Source organism: Hydractinia symbiolongicarpus, chromosome 14 (genome assembly GCF_029227915.1).
Source record: "Hydractinia symbiolongicarpus strain clone_291-10 chromosome 14, HSymV2.1, whole genome shotgun sequence".
Classification (NCBI taxonomy): domain Eukaryota; kingdom Metazoa; phylum Cnidaria; class Hydrozoa; order Anthoathecata; family Hydractiniidae; genus Hydractinia; species Hydractinia symbiolongicarpus.
Genome location: NC_079888.1, coordinates 16,103,188 through 16,131,058, shown reverse-complemented (window position 1 = coordinate 16,131,058; position 27,871 = coordinate 16,103,188). Strand labels below are relative to the sequence as shown.

General features: G+C 32.2%; 1 protein-coding gene across 1 annotated transcript; it reads left to right on the top strand.

Moving 5' to 3' along the window:
- The first annotated feature begins 376 nt into the window (after window positions 1–376).
- On the top strand, window positions 377–26,233 carry LOC130625719 (cadherin EGF LAG seven-pass G-type receptor 1-like). The gene is made up of 36 exons (XM_057440821.1): window positions 377–2,315; window positions 2,595–3,262; window positions 3,624–3,784; window positions 3,891–4,051; window positions 4,356–4,470; window positions 8,657–10,081; window positions 10,155–10,370; window positions 10,648–10,910; window positions 11,392–11,504; window positions 11,909–12,198; window positions 12,444–12,607; window positions 12,946–13,186; window positions 13,364–13,645; window positions 13,728–13,894; window positions 13,989–14,163; window positions 14,275–14,459; window positions 14,537–14,746; window positions 14,835–14,903; window positions 15,198–15,345; window positions 15,556–15,708; window positions 15,789–15,873; window positions 17,458–17,575; window positions 18,005–18,057; window positions 18,539–18,659; window positions 19,211–19,314; window positions 19,511–19,616; window positions 20,809–21,029; window positions 21,230–21,560; window positions 22,111–22,194; window positions 22,444–22,606; window positions 23,036–23,146; window positions 23,506–23,610; window positions 23,715–23,753; window positions 23,898–24,093; window positions 24,688–24,822; window positions 25,024–26,233. Exons 1-36 carry the CDS (start codon window positions 672–674, stop codon window positions 25,043–25,045), a joined length of 8,844 nt encoding a protein of 2,947 aa, XP_057296804.1. The 5' UTR covers window positions 377–671; the 3' UTR covers window positions 25,046–26,233.
- Window positions 26,234–27,871: the final 1,638 nt, after the last annotated feature.

Sequence of the window (27,871 nt, the reverse complement as noted above, 5' to 3'; positions counted from 1 at the left end):
CAAATAGAAAGATTTTTTTGTCTCCCTGTAGAATATTTTAATAAATTAAAGTATAAGTCATTTATTGTTTGTATATACACGTGACCATTTTTAACCAATCCGCAAAGGCAGTACCGTTTAACAGCTTGATGAATGATGAACCGCAATTTTACAGACTCAAAGGTACTCCTTAAAATGTTTATGTGGTATATTTTCCAATGACAAAAATAAAATTTTAAATAAAGAACATAAATAAAACTAATTTAAAAATCAATAATATGTTTATAAAATATGTTATTATGGGTTAGATACAGATTAATAACGACTTCGTTAAAGAATACATAGTCTGTAGATTATACCCACAGTATCAAAGCTTTCAACGAACCGATTGTGATTTAAAATGTTGATCCACATAAAACATTTACCAAGGTATATTTAAAAGTCGTGATTTCAGTGACATATTTATGAAAATTGACGTATTGAGATGATTTTGAAAGTTCGTTATATATGGGATAAAACTAGGAAATAAATTGGATAATGTTTTGTGTATACTTTGCTGCCTTGAGCTTTAAAGAGATTTTATATATCTGTGGTAGATATAATTAGCCAGCTAGTTCAAAATTTCTGATTTTATCCTGTGCGACTACCAATTATCTACACTACATAATTACAAAGAAGCTGGTTATATTAAAATGAATATAATATTTCGTTTTTACACAACAAAGATGGAAACAACTATACGAATGTTACTATGTAATCGATTTCAAGTTTTTTTGACAGTGTTGTTATTTTATTGTCATATGGTCACCGCAAGCATTGTTGACAAAAATGATACGAAGGAAGTGTTGGAACAGACATATAAACTTTCAGATATGACTACCTTACTTCCTGGATGGACATATTATAGTATTGACAGAGGAAAATACTCTGTTCCTGGCATAGTCCTATCTGAAAATAACATTTTAATTTCAGTACAAAAGCTGGATTGTAAAACCAATTTTAAACTAAATATCGACACTTTAAAAATGTTAGAAAGTGAATCTTACCTGAAAACTAAGTATCTGCTTAAAATTCATCCAAATTGTAATACAAGCTCTGCTAGCAAAATAAGAACTGCTGTCTTGAGTAACAAACTTTATACACCACTCCCATGGACTTCAAAAACCATAGATGTTAGTCAGATGTTTCCAAAAAAATATATGCTGACAAAGATACATTGTAATAGTTTAAAAAAGCTAATATCATTAACAAGTGATGGGCAAATACAGTTAGATAAACACTTGATAGAATATAAGAGCCTTCCAGGGAATAACTTAAAGTGTATTATCACTGCTAAAAACAATAGACGGAAATTGAAAATGGAAATAACCATACTCTTTACTGACATTACTCAAGTTTTATCAAGGAATCGTAGATCTTCCTCAATTAGTTTTGACAAAGAGGTGTTTTATGCAAAAGTAAAAGAAAATGCAAATGTGGGATATACCATTCAAAATTTACCAGCGAAAGGAGGATCTGGTTCATATGTTTACAGCAAAAACAGTGATATAAAATCTGATCGCTTATTTCTAATAGATCCTAATACAGGAGATTTAAAAGTTCGGGAAGAGTTAGATCGTGAAAAAGGTGCTAGCCAATACACAATTGATGTGTCTGCCACGGATAAATCTAACAGCAATTTAGTAGGACGTACAACAGTGGTTATAACAATTCTTGATGTTAATGACAATGCCCCCATATTTAGTGAAGCAGTTTACAAGAAAACTGTTCCAGAGGAGCAGCAACCAAAGTTTGTTTTAACAGTCCTTGCTACTGATGCAGATGAAAAATCCAATAAAGAAATTGAATACTCCATTGTGAAAGAATCTGAGGGTGCTTGTTGTCCTTTTAAAATTGATAAAACAACAGGGGTGATTAGTAACAGTGAAGTCCTTGACCGGGAAACAAAGTCATATTATGTATTCACCGTCAAGGCACAAGACTTAGGAACAGACCCAGGACCACTCTCTGCCACTGCCTTGGTAAATATAACCCTCTCTGATATAAATGACAATGGACCTGTTTTTGAGAAAAGCAAGTATGAAATTTCAATTCCAGAAGATACTGCAGTCAATACAATTGTTTTGACAGTAAAAGCAAGTGACAAAGACTTTGGAAGTAACAGTTTAATTCAATATCAACCTTTAGGTAGTTCTGTATTTGAAATAAATGTTCTCACTGGAGAAATAAAACTAAATGAAAAAGTTGATTATGATAGATTTCAGCAGTTTTTCAAATTTACAGTTGTTGCGTTTGATCGTGGTTTGCCTCCAAAGCATGCAAGTGTTTCTGTATCTGTAAGTGTGTATATTTATTTCTCTTAACTCTAGTGTTTTTATCGTACGAACTTGTCAGAAATTGAAATTTCTTTATATTTCTTTATATATTCTTTATATTTCTTTACATGTCATTATTCAGTTCTCTGATTCAAATCAACACTTGGCAATTGCCAAATCAGGTTTTGCTGTGTTAACAAAGGAAGCAGGAGAATAGCATTTAGAGTCAGCCAATATAAAAGAAATTCAATTAGGTTGATTATTTGAATGGAGGAAGTAACATTAGGCACTCTTTTTTAGGTCAAAATAACAGATGTAAATGACAACACACCAACATTTAGTCGCCGTCTTTTCAAAACAAACAGACCAATATTAGAAGATACTAAAGTTGGTGCACTAATCCTAAAGCTTAGTGCGCGAGACAGAGACTCTGGATTAAATGGTGAAATATCGTACAGTTTTGCAACATTGCCCAATAATCTGCCATTTTCTTTAAGTAAGGATAGTGGAGAATTAAAATTGAAGAGAGCTCTTGATTATGAAATTTTGAAGGAATACAGATTTAAAGTGAAAGCAGTGGATGGTGGTGACCCTCCAAAGGCAGATGAAGCTACTGTTTTGGTTGAAGTTGACAATGTCAATGATAATGCTCCTAGGTTCAAAAGTTCTAACTATAAAATAGACATATCTGAAGATACAAGGAAAGGCTCACCCATTTACACTGTTACTGCTGAAGATCCTGATCAATTGAGTAGTTTAGATTTTGAATATTCCATTGTGGAAGGAGATCCAATTGGTTGTTTTTCAATTGATCAATATTCTGGAATTATTCGTTTGGCAAACTGCAATCTTGATTATAAGACGCAAAATATGTATAAATTAAAATTAAAGGTTATTGATGAAGATGGCAAGTCAGGTTTTGCCTTCTTTGAGATTTCAATTTTTGATGCAAATAATAATCGGCCAAGGTATACATTTTATTTATACACATAATTTTTATTTCATCATTCATTATCATTCTCGACCTAACGTCCGTTTTCCATGCTAGAATGGGTTGGACAGTGTGTATTAATGACCCTCTATTTGTTGTAATTATTTCAATAATGCTAGCTTGTTCGCAATGAGTTTAATACCATACTAATATAAGTGGGTCTCAAAATCAATTATTAAGCAGGTTTAATTTGATAATTTGTTAGATAATTGAAACAAAGGCCAAAAAAATCTACTAAAGAATTCCACATTCCACAATTTAAACAATATGATACTGTAGTGACATGTATATCTTGTTTGACAATAATTTATTTCACCCCAAATTTGTTTACCATCTAGGTTTGAGAAGAGTGTCAATTTGTTGACTGTGAAGGAAGACGCCGCAATTGGTGACTCTGTTGGTTTTGTGACTGCAACAGATGATGATGATGGGGAAAACGCTCGTATCACTTATTCATTTGAATTATCAAATGACGTTTTCGCCTTAAATAGGTCTACTGGTATGACCATAATTTTAATTTCTCTTGTTTTGTAAAGAATCAACATATTTGTTAGAAATCTTATTTAGTTGATAAGAAGTATTTTTCAACTTTTTTTTGTATATAGGTGAAATAATAACAAAAATGAAGCTTGATCGTGAAACAAAATTATCCTATCAATTTTCTATCAAAGCCCAAGATCACGGAAAACCCATTCCTAAATACAGTACAGCAACAGTTGTGATAACGATATTAGATGTAAATGATAATGCTCCAAAGTTTAAGCAGGTAAAACATGTATATAATAGTTATGATGTTTTTAGAGCGTTTGCCTTTAACTTTATTTGGAAGGGGTCACATACATCTGTACTGTATTCCTATGAACTCTATGGTCTTCATCAAAAAAATGTTATAAAAGTTTAGTTTTATAAAAGGGCCAAAATCTCTAAAAACGAAAGCGACCATGTATTCTTGCTGTAACTTTTTTTGTTGCTTGATCATTACGGACTATGCAAAAGAATATCAGATTTTCTTGATATATGTATAAATAAAACCTAAAATGTCTAAATTTATTGTCTCGCTTTCCTCATAGTCATCTTATGAATTCTCAATTAAAGAAAGTGTTTACGTAGGCTATATTGCTGGAGTTGTTTCCGCATCTGATGCAGATGACGGAATGAACAAGGAAATCAGATACTCCCTGTCAGGTATTGTTGTTTGTTTGTTTTTGTTTTTTTAAATATACACAGCATAATCCAGCACTCTCAGTGGCTGTTAAACAACTGTTTCCAAATTGGGATTTATCCTGAATTTCCCAACTCATTAAACTGGAACCATCATGTTACACAATTTTAAAAATATTGGTAACATAAATAGGAGTATGGGTATTTCTTTTTAATTCTTAGTTTGTAGGGAATCTGAAGACTATTACTTGTAACCTACATTGAGCAATGCAATGACGACTTAAGGTCTATGCTATGTGAAATTAATTCTGAGAATTAAATTGTCTTGAATTTGGAAGATGAATTCATTTTCTCCCTTTTTCTTCCCATGGTATATACATCCCATGAGAGATCCTTTAATGAAATTCTCAATTTGCGTAGATTGGTGACTATTTCAAATTGCTGTATTAAACTTTGGAGTGCAGCAATATTTTGTATGATAAATAAGGGAGAGTGGAAATTGTGTTTATTTAATTATAACCTTCCATTTTTTTCACATTGCTCTGCTTTAAATATTTTCTTAATGTGCTCAGGGAATTGTATCATTGTGGTTCCAAACGATTCTAATTAAAATTAAGATGACTTTCATTGTAGACTAATTAATCTAATCAGGCACTTATTGCCAGTATTGACAACTCAGCACCCACATTCACAGATTTTTTCTTGTGATTAATTTAAGATTTTAACAGATTCTGTGTAAGAAAGCCTGGTTTAGACTAAGAAAAGCAGTTCAAGCTTGTCTTTTAGTGCTCTTCTCATTTCCTCAAAAGCTCTACATCTTTTAAAATGAGTTACTGTTTATAATTAGTCAATTATGGTTTTAATTTTAGTGGCTGACCTAAATTAAAGTTATTTCGCTTGTCTGAATTATTTTATGACAATGTCTCTACTAAATAATTAATGTAGTATTTTCCAATATGACTTATTATAATTTAAATAAAATTTTACATTGAATTTGTTTAACTGATTGCAGATTTATTCATCTCTTGCAAAAAAGAGAAAATATTTGTGTATTAGTATATCTAGACTAGTCGATAAAGCCTGTGGAAATTTCTGCATAGGCACAAGTACGGAAAAGAACCAACATTTTGATGAAGTCAGCAGTGTCTTGTTCATATACATAAAAATTATTTTATTTAGACATATAAGTGTTAAATTTTACTAAAATCAGCTAAAACCTACCAATAAAAAAAAAAGATTTTCGAAATTTGTTTACCATTCTCTCTCTTGTGTAGAGCTTGAAACGCTAATCAAGAAAGTAAATGGATATTGAGGTATAAAGGTCTTTTGATGACCTGTGGCCCAGTTTTAGAAAATTGGGCCCAGGTAGTCCCTAGTTGGGTACACAGGAGGTAACGTCAGTTATTCAAACATAAAAGTGCAAAGCAATGGCTTCACTAATCTTATTTTATTAATTGACGTGAATCTAAATGCATTGATGTCATGTCTTATATTCTTACATCAAATCTTATATTATTATAAGAAACATATTTAGGCAGTGCAGCAAAATGCACACTTCATTTTAATTTTGAACCTACAAACAATACAACAAAATCTGGATTTTATGTTGTATTATATTTCTGTGCCATCATAAAAAAATCATTTAAAGCTTCCTTTTTTATGTCAGCAAATGATTTTCAAATTAAAATCTTAATGGAAAACCTTTAGTATGTATTACTTTTTTATATACATTTCCTGTAAGCATAACAAAAATAGGTATATATTAAAAGTAGGCGGAGAAGGAAATAGCCATCCTTTATCAGCCGGAAGATATATTTTTATTATTAGAAAAAAAAATCTTGTCCTGAATGATGTTGCTAAAGAAATAATTATTAAAGTGCAGGAAAAAGGTTTTAAAAGAAGAAAAACCCACATGATTAACCATTTCTGCGGAAAATAAGCGCTTCAGATCAGGGTGTAAAAACTTTATGCAAGTGGGGTGGTTATTCTGCCATTTATGGTTTTATTTTATTTTGTTTGTATTTTAAGTATTTTTTTAAAAATAATGTTTTGTTTAGATCTATAACTTTGTGTCTGTTTTTTAGTTATCATTTAAGAACATTTAAAATGTGAGAAAATAATCTAAGATGTTTATTTATTATTTCACAAATGTCATAGACATAAAGAAATTACCAAAGCTTAAGTTGTTTTCGTGGATCAACTCTTTAAACAAAAAGTGAATTAAAAAGAATGTTTTATCTGTTTTAACATCATGGTTAGAAAATGCAGATATTATCAGAGATTTTAACAACTTTAAGCTGTATTTACATTGGCCTATGATTGAAAAACGGTGTGAAAAGAGCTTTATTCATAATTATGGATTAAATGCTTCTTAAAAGACGCTATAAAATAACTCAAACATTTGTAAGCACAACCTTTTCTGCATCGAAAAATCTGTTTTTCTCAGTAGAAAAGGGATATTTTTGTTTTCAAATATTTGGGATAAACAAAAGAAACTATTCAAATTTGTAGGTTTTCAGAATTTTAGAGAATGTTAAACTTCCAGTATGGGATAAATTCTTTGCCAAAAGGCTATAAAAATGACTCATTTTCAGTCTTTTAAGACTGTAATTAATTAATGTCTTCATTTTGACCTGCATGAAGTTTTAATTTAATGGAATATTCTAAGGTTTTAATAAATAGATAAATAAATAAATAAAAGCTATAGTGAAAAGTGATAATAAATTCTAAGGTGGTCTATTGGTTTTTTTTGTGAAAATAAACTTGTGAATATTAATGAATGGAATGTTTTGTGGTCATGTTTTTTGAGCAATGTTCTTTTTAGTTCATTTTCTTTTTTAATTTTCTTTCTTTGTGGTATTGTGCAATAATTAACACAATCTTACTTTCTTACTTTGAATAACTGACAAACTGAATCCCATTCAATCTCTTTTTTGTGTTACCTTTCATACTATCTTAAATATTAGACCAAACCATAAAAGAATAGAACAAACATGTTTTGTTGACCGTGGTAAACATTGATTTGATCCTCATTAATTTTAAGTCCTTTTCGAAATAGAAACTAATTCATCTAACAATAGGAAAATTAACGACTTGTTTCACGCTTATGATAACTTACCCCTGCTTGAGACCAAACTTGGTGAAAATTCCTATGCAACTAAGCCAACCTAACTGTTTTTGAATGGGTTGTCGATCTTATTAAAAAATATTTTATTAACTGTTTATTGATATCTGCAAATTTTCTGACAGTGTTTTAAACTGTACACAATGAGGCAACAGTTCTACAAATGTTTTAAAAGAATTTGTTTAAAAATAAATTTGATTAAAATTACATATACTCTCAATTTTTTGTCTGCTTAAGTGGATTTTCTACTAATCCAGTGGAAATGAGCAAAAGTAGTATATAAGAATGGTTAGCTATCCAAACCTATAAAATTTAAGGATTGGATAAATATGTAATTAGGGCGAAATAAATGCACCCAAAAATGTGGCATAATTATTTTTAACTACTTGATTTTCCATTTTCTTTGATTTTACCAATCATGATAATTTACTATAGCTGTTTTAGTTTTCTCGCTATTATAAAAGAAGTCACATGCTGATGATTTTATGTTTGTAGAAAATGTTCTTATAATAAAATTTATTTTGGATGGTTAACAGTGATTAACACTGATTTCAATTTTAGGACCATAGTTTTTGAATAAACTTGACAGATTGTGTTAAGATTTTCAATCAATCTTGGTCTGTCAATTAGATTTCCTGGGTCTCAAATGTTTTAAATTAGAATGAATTTTTCTTTGTAAATCACCTATAATGTCATTATTGTTGTTATTATTCCAAATATCTATACAGGATAGCCACTTGTTTTTATCAATGTGGGTCCTGTGTTTTAAATGCATGTATTACATATACACAAGCATAACCTACCTGATTCCCCTCACTTAGCATAGGTTAGCGAAGCTAAGGTATTTGCTAAACAATCCCACTTGGACCTTATAATGAGAACACAATTTAGAACTGAGTTGTACAATTATTATGCAATTCATGTCTTTCTAAATTAATCTTTTAGCAGTGTCTCAAAACTTAAAAAGTTAAAGAAAGTTGCATACTGATAAGATGGTTTGTCAGTTAGAATGTATTATCCCTACCCCAATGAAAATGTATTTTCTTCTTTTGTTTAATTTTCATGGTAATATCTATTTGATTTTAGCTGATGGTGATGGTTCTTTTTGGATTGATCCTGACAGTGCCTTAATAAAAACAAAAAAGTTGTTAGATCGGGAAAAAATTCCAACTTATACATTGGTTGTTTTGGCTTCTGATAAAGGCTTTGAGAAAATACTAAGCACTTCTGTCAATGTTGTCATCAAACTCGAGGATGTACAAGATAGTCCACCAGTTTTTGAAAAGAAACTTTACAAGTTTTCTCTAGATGAGAACACCAATGTACAAGTGGGAAGAGTTAGAGCTACCCTGGCTGATGAAAACTACAAAGATTCTTTACTGTATAGTATATCGAAAAACTATATGAACTTGTTTATAATTGATCGTCGACGCGGCATTATACGTTTAAGTGAACCCCTTGATTATGAAACTAAGCAAAATTATACTCTAGAGATTCGAGCCAGTGTACTTAGCGGGTTAACAGATAAAACACAAGTACAAATTTTTGTTAATGATGTTAATGATCACCCTCCTGTGTTGCATGACTTCTATATTTTTCTCAATATATATTTAAATGGAAAGATTAATCCTGTTTTCAAAGTACCTGCCACAGACGCAGATGCAACTAGTAGGCTGGTGTACTCGATTTTATCAGGAAACGAACTTGACTTTGTCAGCTTGAATGAAACAACTGGAGAACTACGATTGCTAAAAAGTATCATGAACATTGCAACTGAAGTTGCCATTAAGTTTGAAGTTCATGATGGCCGTTACACTGTAAATGCTGTTGGTCGGATTACTTTGTCTGAAGTAAGCAGTGAAATGATAGCTAATAGCATGTTCATTGTTCTGCACAACACAACTAGACACATGTTCCTAAAAGCAAATATTCTGAAAAAGTTCAAGAGTGCACTTTCACAAGCATTTAATTGCGATTCTGGCCGTATATTTATCCTTAGTATTGAAAAGTTCGAACTTGATATTACAGATAAAAACAACATACCAAAGTTAGAGGTTGCAATTGCAGTTCGGGAAGAAAAAAGCGATAATTTTTTACCCACAGTACAATTGAAGAATTTATTATACTCTAACCAAAAATTGTTTGAAAGTGTCCTGGGTATTAATGTAGTTTATATCGACTTTTACAATGATTTCTGGTGTGGTGCAGAAGTTTGTCACAACTTCCAGCCATGTCTAATTGAAGTTAATAAAACCAGTGCTGTCACTGAGGAAAGCACAATCAAATCCCAGTATGTTGTATTTCGTGGCATTAAGATCAAAATCAGTAAACAGGACAAAAATAACTTTTGTGGTGCTTGTCCTGCAAGTAAAGGCTACCAAAATGGTCCCGCTGAGTCAAGTAAATGTTCTGAACAGTTTAGTTTGTGCTACTCAAAACCTTGTGGAGATCATGGCACATGCTTCAGTACTGATGAAGGAGCCACTTGTCAATGTCATAAAGGTTTTTCAGGTATTTTATTTCGTTCCAAATGTTTTGGTAGTTCTTATCGTTCCGACCTTGTACTCATAATTTAATTTTGTAGGTAATAACTGTGAAATCAATGAAAAAGTTGATACTTGCCCTGGAACAACACTCTTCTCAAGAACAAAAAATCCCTGTCATAATGACGGGGAGTGTACAAACAAAGACAACAATGTTGGCTTTCAATGCAAATGTTCTGCTGCAGAGGACTTTGACAGCCATCTATGTACTCTGTCTACACGACACTTTCCAAAGAACTCATACATTTCATTGCCAGGTAAAAAAAAATTCTTAGTATGATTGCCATTTAGTACACTAAGAGTAAGCACCTATTAAAAGATTCTTCTGTATTTATTTCAAAGTTGCTTTTACAAAATTAACTTTGCTGCATGGTGCATAATATTTGCATTTTGTATTCACATCAAACATTAACATAACTGTTTTCTTATGTCTAAAGAAACATGAGAGCTAAGAAAAACAATAAACCTTAAAAAACTGATCATTGTTTTGCATTATTTAGTTTTCTTTTGTATAAAATGGATGCTTTTTTTCAGTGTTACCACAGCGATGGAACATAACAATGTCATTAAAGTTTGCGACATACATGTCCAATGCAGTGTTGCTATACAATGGTCGTTATAACAACAAGAGAGATTTCCTTGCCCTTGAGATTGTTAATGGACAAGTACAACTTTCAGTCTCTCTGGGTGGCATGGATGCTAATGGCAAAGACATTGTGCATACTGTCAAGAGTTTTCTTCCTGGTGGTGTTAATGATGGCAGTTGGCATGTCGTTAAAGCTCGTTATAATCAGAAGGTATACGTTTATAAATTTTTTAAAATTTTTATATCCCTTTTTCATCACTAAAACTTTATTTTTCCTTTCCTTTGATGATTGCATTACATAGAGAACGTCTGAAATTTATTAAATCATATTTAGTTTTTGATGCCTTGTAATGACCATGTAATATTGTCATTAAGTCCTATTTGTTCAGTGCAACCAGTGTTGCTTAGGATGTTTTGAACTAACCATATGGCCTAAAAATATTCAGATGGCTATAGGTTAAAATTAACGGCATAATAAACATAACATAACATAATGTAACATAACATAACATAACATAAAAGACAATTCAAATACTAAACCTGAGAAATCTAGACAATGTTGAAAATAAAGTAATTTTTTAAAACTCTTCCACTGTTAAACAAAATCTATAAGGAAATTTTTTGACAGCAAAGAAAATTGCTCAGTTGTAAGCTTCTTGTGTAAATTAATCAGTAGCTTTTTGTTGGTGTAGTTGCTTACAATTGCTGTTGGAGATGGTTGTGATCTTAACAATGCCCACATGGTAAACCCTGAAGAAAAATATCAATATTGCAGTTCATCCAAATCTGTAAAAGATACTATGAAGTAAGAGTTTCACGATTTTTGGCTAATATTGTCAAAGAAAGTGAATAGAGGTTTACCATCTGATTGCATCTTTTAATTACAAAGACACAGATTAAATTGCTGAACAAATCCAGCAGTTTAATGATAATAATAAACCTTATTGTGGAAGGTGTTGTTTTTTTAAGGCCTTGTAACTGCCCTCGTGAAGCTTTACAGTAACCATGGCTATGGTCTAGCACCTTTTCCTGTATTTTTAAAAACTGTATCTATCTATAGGTAGCATAAGTTGAAAAAAATAAGCTGCCTGGCAAATTGTAAATGTTAAAAAAAAAGTCACATAGGCAATTGTCCACATGATATAAAATAATGAATAAGAATCGTTGCAATAATGCTCAGGGATTTTACTTTTTAACATTTCTTTTTAGATCGTTGGACCTTACTGCACCACTTCACATTGGAGGACTTCCGAGCAATGGAGTTAAATTCCAAGTTCATAACACAGATTTTGTTGGCTGTATAAAAAATATATACATTGACCACAAGAGACAGGATTTGTCGAAACCACTGACTAATCATTTAACCACGCCAAAATGTCCAGCAATGAAAACAGATTGTGAGAAGATGAATCCTTGCAAAGCAGGCTCTTGCTTTCATGGTCTTGATGGTTTAATATGTGAATGTCCGGAAAATAAAATGGGAAAGTACTGTGAGAAAGGTATTTCTTTCTCGTTAATTTCATTCTATCCTGTAACTCAGCTCCACCTATTCCAACACTTCTTTATATACTATTCTTATTGGGTTGTATTATTCAGAAGGTTCTCTATATTTTGTTGTTTATTAACAATACTAGGGCTAAACTTTTCAACAACGCTGCTCTTCAGAAATTAAGAAGTGTTTTTATTTTTAATTGATGTAACAGAGAGGAGGTGACGGTGTGACAATATTTTTATTTGGTTTTAGATGTTTCTGCATCCATGGCTGTTTCACTAACAAAAGGCAGTGAAATTGTTATTAATCGTGTAGATAGCCTGCAATTTTTGACAACAAGTATTCTTGTTAAGACAACGCAGATGGAATCGGTGCTTTTGGAACTTGAATTAAATAAAAAGAAAGCATACTTAAAGGTGAGATAAAATCTAGGATTACAGTGAAACATAAAATTCGGAACTGTTTTCTTTAAATGTGTAATCCTAGATTTAAGGTTGTTCAACATGCACTCAATTGATCATTTCAGTAATTTTTTTCCTTTTCCTTTTCCAGTTCCTTTCTTTTTTAAATGCATGTTATAAGCACTATTAACCTTACTGGATATTAATTAGAAACCATAAAATGAATTATAATCATGAAAGGACATTTTAGTCAAATTGAAATAATTTTTGTAGAAACTTTTAAACAGGAATTACAAATATGATTATAGTTGTATATCTAATTATGTAAACATTGCCAACAATTTTTTCCCCAGATTTCCAATGGGTACCCGTGTTTTATATTTGACTCCACCGTGGTGATGAATCTAACAACGTTGTATATATCCAATGGTAAATGGCATCAGTTGGAAGTTACTTATGGTAACAACAACCTGCTGCTTTCTGGCGATTACCGACGTTTTTCAGCAAAATCAACAACATTCGCAAAAATTACCTCTAGTTCGTTTATTAAGGTTGGAGGTGTTGGAGAGAAGTCGTTTGTTGGTTGTTTAAAAGGTCAGGACTTTCTCTCAAAGCCTTCTGTCTATTCTTGTTTTGCAAGTGTACACTACTTATAGTTTGACTTATTAATTCCTGTAATTATTTTTTAAATGGGTGGATTTTCAAGGTAATTAACTGGTTTCATATAGATTGATTTTTTGATTCCTTTGTTGTTACCGTGTTTATTTGTAGGACTAACTTATGGTGGCACTGCAATTTCAATGATAACAACAAACAACAAAAATGTTCAACTTGGCTGTAAAGAGAAGGAAGATGCTTGTCCTGTCGATTGCAAGAAACATGGTAAATGCAGGGTCGTGTATGGTGTGACAGAATGCGAATGCAACAGTGGATATAAAGGTCCACAATGTATTGATGTTTGCATAAAAAATCCATGTCAAAATGATGGAAAATGTGTTAATGATAATGTCTCTTTGTCGGGGTTTAAATGTAATTGTTTGGCAAACTATACAGGTAGGTCTTTGACTTAAAAATTTTTTAGTAGACATGTATTATCATCTCTATAATACTGCATGCTCTTTTTTATATTATTAAGGAGAACATTGCGAAACTAGCATTTCTTCAGAGTGCAAGGATGGGCAATACAATAAAGGCTTGGGATGTGGTACCTGTACGTGTATAACATCTGAGAATTTCGATCCAGTCTGTGATAAATATGGAAAATCCGAAAAGAACTCGTTTCCTGGCAAATGTTTTTGCAAGGTTCGTGATGAGTAGCTTAATACATTTTGTAGAAATTGTCAAATTTGATGAATACGGTTGTTATAGACCTATATCTAAAAATTCTCTCTTTAAGGATACGTTTTACAACAGCCACAATACTTGTATGGATTGCGGGTGCTTGATCGAGGGCTCGAAAAGTTTAACTTGTGATAAACACACTGGACAGTGTCCATGTAAAGACGGGGTGATTGGTCGTAAATGTGATCGATGTCCTGGTGCATGGGAAGAATTAACTAGCCAGTGCAATGGTAAGTTGTTGAGCTGTTCTAAACACAAGCAATGCCCTTAGTTCGTTTGTTCGTTTCTTTAATAAAGTTTAAAATTAGTTGTGTTGATAAATATTGCGAATAACATCTTAGAAATCAACACATCATGTCCACGGACATACACTGAAGGTATATGGTGGTTACGTGTACCACCCGGTGCAACTCAAATAACAAGATGTCCTACTGGCGCATTTGGTAACGCTACCAGATATTGTCATGTACGAAAAAGTTGGTCCCCTCCGAATCTCTTTGGATGTACTTCAGTTGATCTTTATAACGTAAGATTCTTATTTGAGATCACTTGAATCATTAGTGAGCATATATCTCGCTCTCACCAAGCTTTATTGCTTTTTAGATAAAACAATCTATAAAGAAAATCCAAATTTTAAGTCAAGTTGTTGCCCGCGAACTTGCAGACCGACTGCAATATGCCATTCAATCATCCAGACGGTTGTATGGTAAAGATGTTGAAGTTGGTTATAAAGCTTTGGAAATGCTTATCGCCTATGAAGGGAATCACACTGGCGAGAATCTTGTTTCTTCAGATGACAAGTTCTTCGTTTCTGTAAGTAGTACTATATATTGTCTGATTTTGAAAATGCCATTAAAATGTTTGTTGCTCTGTACTTATTTAAACTAAATTTTTTGTTTAGAATATTGTGTATTCTGCGAGTGCTTTGTTTAAACCGTCTGTGAAAGAATTCTGGGATATGATACAAAAGGTTAGTGAAGTATTTTGAGTACTAGATCAAGCAGTTGTGGTACTTGGTCTTTCGACTATATTCGCAGTTCTCTCGTTAAAATGAGTGCTCTTCGAATTTTCCTTTTTGCAGAGTCAGGACAAAATTTTTTTTAACCTACAAACACAGTGGGAATAACAAGTCAACTTCTTTAATCAGAATCAGAATTTTGTTATCAAAAATAATGCTTGGACGATAGTTAATTATACCAACAACAAAAAGGTTTTTTAAAGAATGTGGTTAATGATTTGTTGGTTTTTTTTGTTTGTTTTTTAGAAATATGCTGGTACAGCTGGTTTAATGAAAGAAATGGAGAAATTTCTTAACATTCTCGCAACAAATTTAGCTTTTGTAAAACGAAGGCGTTATAGAAGATCAACAGTGACAACATTGATGCCATACAGTTATGCAGCAAAGAATATATGTGAGTTTATAATTTTGCTGGATTGTCCCTTATGAATCATGTTAGCACTCATTTTGAAGCAGTGAAGTTTTTGTGTTGAGAACTGATTTAAATTATTCCATATCTTGATGAATTTAACTATGTGAAAATTAAAACTGAGATACCTTTAACTTTGTGACAATTTTACTCTTTTTTCGCATGTTGTTTTATAAATATAAATTATACTTTCAGACCTGGAGATTCAGCCAATCAACGTTAATGAAGATGCTGACAGTTACGTGTTTCCTCGAGAGCAATTGCAATGGAGTGGGAAGCATTCGGTGTGGAGCACCCAAACAGTGGAGATTCTTTTAAATAAGGAATTATTTGAAGACAACGTAAACGGTAAATATGAGTTCAAGCAGTAACTTTCTTATGTCTGTGTCTTTTTATTTATTATTTTTTATTCTTTTTTTTCATTTAAGTATTGGCTGGTCAAATCAGTATCGGTATGGTTATCTACAAAACTCTTGGCCAACTGTTACCAGCACAGTATGACATCACAGACAGGTATGTGTGTGGATTGCTTCATATGTGTATACATACACAAAACTAACATTTGCATGGTGTTTGTCAGATTAATAAAAAACCTAAAATTTCACATAACTACCAAAAAAGGATTTCATAATTTCTAAGATTTAGGAAGAAACACAGAAAAAATACCAAGTTTAATGGGAGTGTCGGAGACATCCTGCTTTGTCTGATAAAAAACAAGAGATCTATCGTTTCATTTCATTTTTTATTATGATAATGCTAGCTGAAGATTAGGTAGACTTTTGATGCTCAAGTAGTCTGTAGTTTGCCATGTTTCCTAACCCCATATCATACGTATCTTTTAATGCGGATTCAATCAGTTAGGATGGTAATACATTAGTCTGTTAACAAAGCCAACTTCCAGTTTCTCTTGAGAAGTTTCTAAAAGATACGTTCAATTTTTTCTTCACAGTGTTGACTTGGAATGTAGCAGTTTTAGAGTAGTTAAGTAAAGAAATTATAGGACAGACAGACAGAAATTGAATTAGCATTCTGCAGAAATTGAAACGTTCAGTTGGATGAATGTTAACAATTTACTTTTGTGCTAAGTTGTAGAAAGAAGAAAATATGTCAAACGACCAGATGCACACTCAAAGATCACTATTGGTTTATTGGTAATAAATGTAACAGCAGGATGTATTGACAGAGACGGCACAAACTTGTTTTCATAAAAAATTAATCCATTTTTTTTATCTTCTAAAAAGAGTCTACTTGGCGAGACGTTGGAGACAAACAAATAAAAAAAAGAAATCCCCTGCGAGATTGCTGATTAATTAACTCCTTTTAATTATCAACTAATGAACTTAGCTAGTCAACAAAACGTTGGTTATATATATCTGAAGACAACTGTTAATAGTGTTGCTGGATAAGTTACAAATCTGATTTGTATTCCATGGAGTTCATACAAGTTCTATTCTATGTTTTCTTTAGCGTGTAATTTAAATCCAGAGCATTTAAAGATGCAGGAAGTCAGAGTAATTAGTTCAGGAGATTATGATTTTACGAAGTGCACAGGTTAGAAGTAGGTTTGTTTATAAATATTGTCAGTTTGCGAAGTTAACTATGCAGTGTTGTGTGGAAAGACTTTTTCTTATCTTTTTTTAATTGTTGGGATTTTAGTTATTTCTTTTGACGTGTTTTTTATTCATAAAAAAATCTTCATTCTGTTTGGTTCTTAGCGTTTCTTCGTTCGTTCGTTCGTTCGTTCGTTCGTTCGTTCGTTCGTTCGTTCGTTCGTTCGTTCGTTCGTTCGTTCGTTCGTTCGTTCGTTCGTTCGTTCGTTCGTTCGTTCGTTCGTTCGTTCGTTCGTTCGTTCGTTCGTTCGTTCGTTCGTTCGTTGTGAGGTAATTAAGAATCGTAGTTCAGGACAATTTTATTGTTTTAATTATATAAAAAAATTTTTTGCTTAAATTTTACTTTTAAAAGGTTTTTATTGAGAGTAAAATCCAATTTAAATTTGCGTTTTTTGTCGCTATTTTTTTTTTAAATAAAAGTTGAAGTCAAGCTGTCATTGGTGAATATTGATATGAAATTCTGTTTATCTATAATATTTGTTTACAGGCAAAAAGGGAGAGCGTATGATATTGATGTGTATTCGGATGTTTTCACACTCACTGTACCAGGTGTTGATAAAATTTCTGAAGGCAACGAGATCACCATCATATACAAGAATATAAATGTTAGTTTGTTTTTTTAGGAATTTTTTTCTGATATAATAATTACCCCTAATTTTTCGCGTATTTTTTTGCGAACCCCACACAATTTTTTTCAATTCGATTTTGAATTGACTTTTCCATAAATTTGTCTTGTTTTCTCATCCTGCAAAATACTACGAAAATGTCCTGTAAAAGCTCTGAGGTGGAGGGCAACTTTTCGTTCTTATATTCTCAACTCCATGTTTTTCTAGAACTTATTTCAACCCCTTCTTACCACTGCTAATATCGTGTTGCTTGTATGATTTGCAATGCTTGTGTCGCTTGGACAACATGAATATTGTGCCTACCCATATTCCCACTTATAGTAGCCTCGTTTTCAGTTACTATACATTCTTATCATTTAATAAATACTTCTAGGGCCTTGCTTACTTTTTAATAATTTCTCATTTCAGTCGAACACATCCGATGTTTCATTCACTTGTGTCTTCTGGAATTACTCTCTCAGGTAAGGGCTTATGTCAAATACACACAGAGAAAGTATTGCAGCTGATTTTAGAATAACATTTGACTCTAGTACAGTGTGGTCACACACCCTAAAATCTAAATAACCTAAAATTTCCTGAAGTTGTTCACCCTGTCATGCATTTTTTTCATTCCAATTAGTTTCTTCTTGAAAAACGATACATAGGCTTGGTTCATTTCCTCCTAAAAATATGAATTTGTTTTTTATACAATTTTTTTCGGCTTTTTTGATAAATTTCAACCTTAAAACTCCTTGTGAAATTTAAAATTTTGTGGTTGCCCTGTACTAATGGCCATTTTTGTGATGTCTAGTCTAATTTGTTTTGTTTTCAGATAAAATTATCTCCAAGGGAAAAAGAAAACCTGTCACATAAAAAATCACGATCAAAATTCCTTGCACCAACCCTGTATTTTACTTGAAACTCTTTCACGAAATCTACAAACTGTTTTCTAATTTTTTTTAGCAACACAATATCAGGGGGTTGGAGTCGAAGTGGTTGTGTGACGCTGGTTGACAACACGACAGACGTCACATGTCGGTGTGACCATCTTACGTCGTTTGCTTTGATCGGTATAAGATACACAGTGAGTAGTGAAGTTGTTTGCTGATTAGATATTTTCACTCTCGCTGAGGAACCTTTATCTACATGTCTTAAGTCTATTCTTCAAAATACAAATTTGTCATATTTTCACCTCGGCCAAAATGTGGACAAAGGAAGGGGGTAGTTCTGTTCAGCCGTCACAGACAACGTTTTTCAACTCCTTTCAAGCTTGATTTCATTTCGGTCAAATTGTCAGAAATAAAATCTCATTTCGCCTTTAAAATGTTTATGTTAAGAAGATTTGCCTGAACCTATAAAGTGAAACCTACTGCGCATGCACACACGATTTTGCGCATGTGCACAGTGATCAGCCCTGTTGTAAACAACTCCCTGTGAGGGCGGGAATATTTTAGTCTCGAATAACGACTTGAACGAAAGTTTCTCCATTAAAAATAATGATAATAAAAAAAAGAACTAAAAACTATAAAAATCTGTGATGAAAGTAACGAATTTGATCTTAGGAAATTAAATAAATTCACAAAATCGCGTTTTTTGTGTTTCTTTGAGTTTTTAATCTTCAATTATATATTTTAGGAAATCATGCCGCGTGTGTACCAGCCTATTTGGCTTACCTACATTGGTGTCTTTGTTTCTGTTGCGCTTATTTTCATCGTGTTTTTGGTGTACATGTGCTTAAGGTGAGTTCTAACAACTACCCTCCCCCTTCACCCTCCTCCTTTCATTTTACTACATACTTTCATTGCTGTGGTTATGATTGTTTAGCTATTTGTTCTAAAACTTTTTAATTCATGTTTTGCCGCTGATTTACATACTGTGAATTGTTTGCATTTCTAGTGATGCTGTTTGGTCAAAGTAGTTCTTTCTTTCTTTCAGGCAATTAAAATCCAACGCTAATTCTATTCACAGAAATCTTGTAATAATGGCTTTTATGTCATGGGTAATATTTATCTTGCTGGTAAACAGACCAGAGTTAGGCGAGGTTGGTAATTTATTCATTCATTCATTCATTCATTCATTCATTTATTCATTTATTCATTCATTCATTTATTCATTTATTCATTTATTCATTTATTCATTTATTCATTTATTCATTCTTTCATTCATTCAATCATTCATTCTTTCATTCATTCAATCATTCATTTATTCATTTATTTATTTATTCATTTATTCATTTATTCATTCTTTCATTCATTCAATCATTAATTCTTTCATTCATTCAATCATTCATTTATTCATTTATTCATTTATTTATTTATTTATTTATTCATTTATTCATTTATTCATTTATTTATTTATTCATTTATTCATTTATTCATTCATTCATTCATTCATTCATTCATTCATTCATTCATTCATTCAATCATTCAATCATTCATTCATTCTTTCATTCATTCATTCAATCATTCATTCTTTCATTCATTCAATCATTCATTTATTCATTTATTTATTTATTCATTTATTCATTTATTCATTTATTCATTTATTCATTTATTCATTTATTCATTTATTCATTTATTCATTTATTCATTTATTCATTTATTCATTTATTCAATCATTCAATCTTTCATTCATTCAATCATTCATTTATACATTTATTCATTTATTCATTTATTCATTTATTCATTTATTCATTTATTCATTTATTCATTTATTCATTTATTCATTCATTCAATCATTCATTCTTTCATTCATTCAATCATTCATTTATACATTTATTCATTTATTCATTTATTCATTTATTCATTTATTCATTTATTCATTTATTCATTTATTCATTTATTCATTTATTCATTTATTCATTTATTCATTTATTCATTTATTCATTCATTCAATCATTCATTCTTTCATTCATTCAATCATTCATTTATTCATTTATTTATTTATTCATTTATTCATTTATTCATTCAATCATTCATTCTTTCATTCATTCAATCATTCATTTATTCATTTATTCATTTATTCATTTATTCATTTATTCATTTATTCATTTATTCATTTATTCATTTATTCATTTATTCATTTATTCATTTATTCATTTATTCATTTATTCATTCTTTCATTCATTCAATCATTTATTTATTCATTCATTTATTTATTCTTTTATTTATTTAGTTTTCTCAATTACAACGTCGTAAATTCAAATAGCATTACAAATCTGTTTCTTGTTTTAGAATTACTGCCGTTTGATCTCGATTAGTTTACATTACTTGATCACGTGTACGTTCTCGTGGCTTTTCGTAGAAGCTCTACACATGTATCGAATGATATTGGAGCCACGTGATATTAACTATGGCCAAATGATGTTTTATTATTTTATTGGATATGGCGCTCCCTTAATGGTAGTAGGTGTGACCGCAGGCTTGAAACCAGAAGGGTATGGGAACAAGGAATTGTAAGTAACTGTTTTTTGTTGTTAAAATGTACAGTCAAAAGAAACAAATTAGCTCGCGAATTAATACAATACAGTGTACGAATATAGTTTTTCACTTAAATTAATTATGTTAGTCCTGCTATATAAAGCACATGCGATTTGTTTAAACATATACTTTTCTTCCTTTTCGTTGAGTCGTCAAGTTTATTTTTTCTTCATAGTTGCTGGATTTCCATTCAAGGTTACAATGAAATGATGTGGGTCTACTTAGCACCCATCCTCGCCATCGTAGCCACCAATATCATCGTTGTGTTTGTCGCCACTCTTGCAAGCTGCAACAAGCAGTCGAGTAAGAAAAAACAAGTAAAGGTGGCTATCATACGATATCGGTTGGCGATATCTGTGATCTTTTTGTCATTGCTCGGCGCCACTGTTGTTTCTGCACTTGTTACCGTTGGCTACGATGAAGACTTATTTGTTTATTTGTTTCCTGGTCTGTGCGTACTGGAAGCGTTGTATCTGCTGCTTTTCTATGTCGTCTTTAACAGAACGGTAAGACTGTAATTTGATTGGTTCTGTTCATTTACCTAATAAGGTAATATGGGAATAAAACAATGCAAATATTAACAAATTGATTTTAGGAACTTGTGTGTACAAACTGATTTAAAAACCACCTCAATACAGGCTTTTGTTTTAAGCAGACTTAATGTTGCTTACTTTCTTGTAATTTACAGACTCAATGTTGTTTAATTTGTTGCTGATTTTTCGAAAGATCAAATTCACGTGTTTAACAAGAAAGTCTCTCAAAATTTTTGCTATTTTTGTAATCCCTATTGTTTGTTTTGGGAGCTCTCCCCCACCCTCCTTACGTACGCACGTAGGGGAAAGGGGACTAAGGGGAAATAAGCAATTTTGTGCGTACATGTTTTATGGATGCCCACTTTTCTTACTAACTTACTTCTTACTAGGCTGGCTGTTAACAAGTTTTTTTGTTGTTGTTTTTGAGTCTTGAGTGTTGCTTATATAATATTTTTTTTTTAAAAATGTCCAGGCAAAATTTCTGAGTTAATAATTTTTTATGTATTGCTACCAATACTCGCAGGTTCGCAGAGAAGCAAAGAACGCTTACATTCGATGGAAGACCGGCGATAAAACGTACGGTATAAAACCCTCTCGAAGAAGACAGGTTAGTAGGATTTCCTATCATTAGGATTATTGTTTCTATAAAGAATTGAATTTGCGTTGGTTGCCAATTCGACGTGTAACGTATGATCCTCTTAATTATCATAACAACCATGGTTACTATGACGACAGAAAGTGTTGTTATTTGTGTTGTTGTGTGTAGAAAGATGCGACTAAATAACCAGTACTCGCCTGAGTGCTATTAAGAAATGTGATTATGTTCTGTAAAATTTTCCTATCTTTTTATTTATAGCGAGCTGGTGCTGGAACTAGTAAAGATCGGCAGAATTTGCTTCGTGAAAAATACCGTCCAATGTTGCAAGCGTTCCACCTTCCTACGTCCTCCACCACAGATAGCAGCGATACAGATGGAAAAAGGCGAGCCAGAATACGAATGGCAGGATCAGACACTACGGGTAAGGACATGTTTTTCAATATATTTCATAATAATTACTTAAATTGATTCATTCTTTACTCATTCATCTCAAGAACTGTTGTTCGTTAGTTTAGTCATAAGTTCTAAAGTTTGATTTGACGTCGTCATTCAAAGCTTCGTAATCCTTATCTAAAATTTGATTTGACGCCGTCATTCATAGCTTTTTAATCCTCTTATAAAGTTTGACTTGACGCCGTCATTCAAAGCTCCGTAATCCTTATCTAAAGTTTGATTTGACGCCGTCATTCAAAGCTCCGTAATCCTTATCTAAAATTTGATTTGACGCCGTCATTCAAAGCTCCGTAATCCTTATCTAAAATTTGATTTGACGCCGTCATTCAAAGCTTCGTAATCCTCATCTAAAGTTTGATTTGACGCCGTCATTTTTAACTTCTTTATTCTCTTCTAGATTTCTTAACGACTAACCCTGAATCATCCGATTCATCTGATGACGACAGCCTGGGAAGAAGTCGCAGACCCACGGTTGATTCTGATACTGATTCAAGTGATAATAGCTCTGGTAGGTGAAGCTATTTTATTAAATTTCAGGCTGGAATGTTTTTCACGACGAAATTATATACAGAACGTATTTTCGCGTTGAAAATTATTTTTGCGTCGCTATTTTTTATCACATTACTTTCCTCATTTATAACTACACGACATTATATTGTGTCTTGTTACACACTTAAAGTTTTATCTGATGTTCTTAACTAAGATGCAGCTTTGTTTTAAACATTATTTTCTTAGAAACAATTAACATTAGGTATAAAAACTTTGTGTTAGTTTATATAAGCGCAAACACAGTCACTTTGTTGGTTCTAAGAATTTACTTTTTAGAATATTTCCAAATTTTATGTTACATTCGACTTCTTTTCATAGGAGCAGAGCTTGAACATTCTTTCACAGCGAACGGTAAACTTGTTCACACACCTGGCAAAATTGAATGGAAGCAAGCTACTCAAAAGAAACTCATCACTAAAAGAAGTAAGCTTGCCACAATTTTACACGCTTTCTTAAACATTTCAGCACCCTATCTCTTTATAAATATTTTTTATGTATTTTAATTTTTGGTATGTTCTTTATTTCAGCTTACGCGAGTGACGGTCCTATGCATTCAACTCCTTCAGGTGAGTTTGACCATGTGTAATTCTTTTAAGGTCAGCGGTTTCGGTCCATTGTTCATGCTTTATAAAAAAAATCGCCTCGCTGGTAAAAATGCTAGAAGCCTTTTTCCGCCAAGTAATAAATCCACCATTCAATTTTTTATTTAGAGTCTGACACATCTGGCGATCGATTGAAATGGAAAAAGGCTGGGTTCACACCTACTAAAGTAAATGGTTACGAGCTTTCAGCTATACAGTCAGAAAGCGATCAGGCCACGACTGAAGATGGGATGAAGTTTGCTACACGCCCTGGACCGAAAATCACGGCGTCGAAGGGTAGTAGTACAAGCGAGAGTGAAGATAAGTAAGTCAATTGAAGTTCTGTTTCATTGTATGGTGTTTTTTTTTCAGAATGAGTATAAAGGCATATTCACAAATAAAACCAAAAGATTTTACACATGGTATCTTTAGCTAAATATGATAAGAGATTTCATGAAAATCAACATCTGATTTTTAACGATCTTGCAATAAATTGTCATCATTTTTTACTTAAACTCGCGTTAAGATTAAGGTTGGATTTCCACTCCAGAACAAAACGGATCAGAATGGAACAAGAAGATTTAATTTGATTCGTTATTCTGCTAATTATTCTTTTGTTTGAACAAAATATTTTTGTTCCTCCCCGTAAGAAAAGTTGGAATTATTTTCAATTTCAGTTTGGATTAGAATAGCAATTAATCAGAATCTAGAAAAACACAATTTTTCGATCCGATCCGTCCCATTCTCGAGTGAAAATCCACCCTAAAACCAGTATTTTTGCTGAATTCTTTTTGTAAAAATGGTTATCATTATGAAAAAAGGACTAGGACGAGAAAAGTTTTCCCGCCATAAGTGGACTACCATCTTTGTAGATATGGAAGTGGCAACACTGACATGAAATGTGTACTTTTGTGTTTAGATCAAAAGACAAGACGCCTGTGAGTATTTTAAAGAAGAAATCTTCGTATGATGGACGAGGAAAAATGCGAGCTGTAAGAGTCAATAAAAAAGATGGCTCGAAAAAACCGTTGATGTCACTGAACGATACCGCTGAGTAAGTGTGGTCAATTTTTGTTTGTTTGTTTGTTGTTGTTGTTGATTGTTTTTTTGGGTTGTTTGTTTATTCATATGATTTGTTGGATTAAAGATTTTAATGTACTTAACTTTTCCAGGTGTAAGCTGTTTCAAAGTTCATAGTAACGTCCGAACAGACATTTCGACAGCATAGTTCTAACGTTCTATATTTACTTTTTAGATTTAATGACTCGCAAGTGTAAAATCGTTTGTCGTAAAACGTTTGGTGTGATGCTCGAAACAGGCGTCGTTGTTAAATGAAGTTCCGTCAGATGTCGACTTTAAAGATATGTCGGAGAAAGCTAATAGCGTTCTATTCGACGTCGAAGATTTTTGACGTCTTGTTATCGATAAAGTATAGAAAGAACTGTTTTTAATCAGCAACATTTTAAGATTCAAGAGACATGGGTTTGAAGTTGTTATATTAACCCTAGCCCGAGTACTACTTAACTTATAAACACTCCCTGATGTAGGTAAATCTTTGTCATAGTTCTTAGTGTTTTTGGTAGATAGTAGAAACCACGTGTCTATTTTGACAGCAACGATTTTTAAGCTGTCACCTGGTTTCTATTATGACGTAATAAATGTTGGACGTGGTTTTCCTGTACAGATGTCGCTAAGTTATGGTGAAACAGACGTTTTATAAAATTATTTTAACTTATCTATATTTTGATAATAATTATTTCTTATTGATAATTGCTTCCGTTTGTCACCAGATGTCTTGTTATCTCTTTTTTTAATTTATCACGTTTCAAGACAACTTTCCTAACAGAAATTAAAGACAGCCTTGCAGATTAGTGGCTTCTTACGTGGCTTGGCCCTGAGTTACTAGGTTCTTTTATACGTGCATTATGTCCATGGTTAATGCCAGCGAGAGAAATTTCTCAGTTTTTCCGCCATATTGTTTTGATTTTGGACTCGCTTAAAATTTTTGTTCTTGCTATTTTGACTCGCTTGCTTTTTGTTGTTTTTGCTTGGTGATGCCATGGAATACATTTCACGGGACTCTTAGAGTTCTTGCTATTTATATAAAAACTATTTTTAGTTAAATGTAACATATTGATTGATTGATTAATTTTGCACTATTTTATATGATGTTATTTAATTGTTTTTGCAACCTCGTACCCATGACTCTTATATGCAGAGGTTTTATGAAGTAGGTTTTATGAAGCAGGAATTGTGAGTCTTCCAGGTTGCTTAATTCGCCCAAGGATTCACCTCCACACAATGTTTTGATATCCTGGGTACGAGGTGTTTAATGTGGCGTAAGAAAAAAATTGTGGTCGATATGTTTTTATTTTACTAATTTTTTTTATAAATAAATAACTATGGATGTATAGTTGTCATATTTAATATCGTTGTAAATAAAATGCACTTTATTTTTCCCTTCACGATATTCTCAAAATGACGTAGGCTCCTCTCCTTTTCTTTTTCTATATGGGAAATAGGATCAATTGGAAATTACACCCTGGGCATATGTATAAGTGTTAGTTGTTGTTGTTGTAACCGGTTAATATGCACAACAAACCAACCAGTTAATATGAACAATAAACCAACCGATTAATATGCACAATATACCAACCGGTTAATATGAACAATAAACCAACCGGTTAATATGCACAATAAACCAACAGGTTAATACACACAACAAACCAACCAGTTAGTAAGCACAATAAACCAACCGGTTAATATGAACAATAAACCAAGTGGTTAATATGCACAATAAACCAAGTGGTTGATATGCACAATAAGCCAACTGGTTATTACGCACAATAAGCCAACCAGTTAATATGCACAATTCCCTAATTTAACACACTATCCGTAGCATGTATTTCTTTTTTTTTTATTAGGGTCGTAGCCACAGATTTTAAAGTTTTAGGAGAATTAAATGGTGTTTACTCTCCTAGGAATTTTAAAAAAATATAGGCAAAATGTCAGGGAAATTTGTTTTTTTTTAATGAAATGTCGGGATGAGTTCAGGAGTTTGAAATTTTGCGTAATTCATATGCATTTCATTTTAATACAATGTTTTTTTAATTTCAGTTTATATCTTCAACTTGTAATTGTTTCGTCCTCTGTTTCTTTTTTTCTTCATGTACATTCCATCTTTTCTTTTTTCTTGAACAATCATCTAGTTTATCAGACACAACTAACAGGAGAGAGAATTCGTCGGGATGTTTAGCTTAAAAAAATGTCAAGAATGTCAGAAAAGTCTAGCAACCTCGTCCCAAGGCCCATTTTTCTCTTTCTGACAATCCCGGACGGCGAGAAAATTGCCCTGGGAACGAGGTTGGGAAATCTAGCTTAACTTTTGAGTGTCGTGATTTAAGAAGTTTCGGGAACAAAACTCAAGAGTAAACGATGTTTAAAACCGATGCCATATTTAAAATTTTCTCGGAAACTTTGGTGGAAACAAAGAGTCACGTGTTCCGTTGTCTGTCCCGTTTTATTTTGACTAATTCTGTAGTTGTTATGTAAATATAGGTTATAACAGCCGCATATTATCTGCCCTGTCGCAAAATAAACATAGCATGTTGACATTTTCGACAAAAACTGACACAGAGACAATATCATCATTGAAAGAAAAAGTATGTATTTTATGAGAAATCATTATTTCATGTCCAAATTTTAGGTTTTTTAGTCACTGTGGACCACCATGATTTGTAGTCTTTTGTAGTCTCTTTAAGAGTTTGATATTGTTGAATAAGTCTGACTTTTGCTTGGGATGATTGTACGTTCTTTATCACATTCCGTCATGGCAGTTGTTTCGAACAGACTTTTGAAAGATCTCGTTTAAAATTTAGTGTTGTCAAAAACATCACAAAAAGGTTGTAAAATCAAAGAAGAATTTTATTACAACTTTTGGGTTACAGACCTTTGCAGCGAAATTTTTAACATTTACTTTCGCAAAACGATATAAATGTTGGATATATGCAAAAAATTATTTTTTTGTTTTTGGTTCTAAAGGGCATTAACTTCGACATTGTGGTCGCCACTTTCGTGCTCCTAAAGATAAATTTTTCTACTCG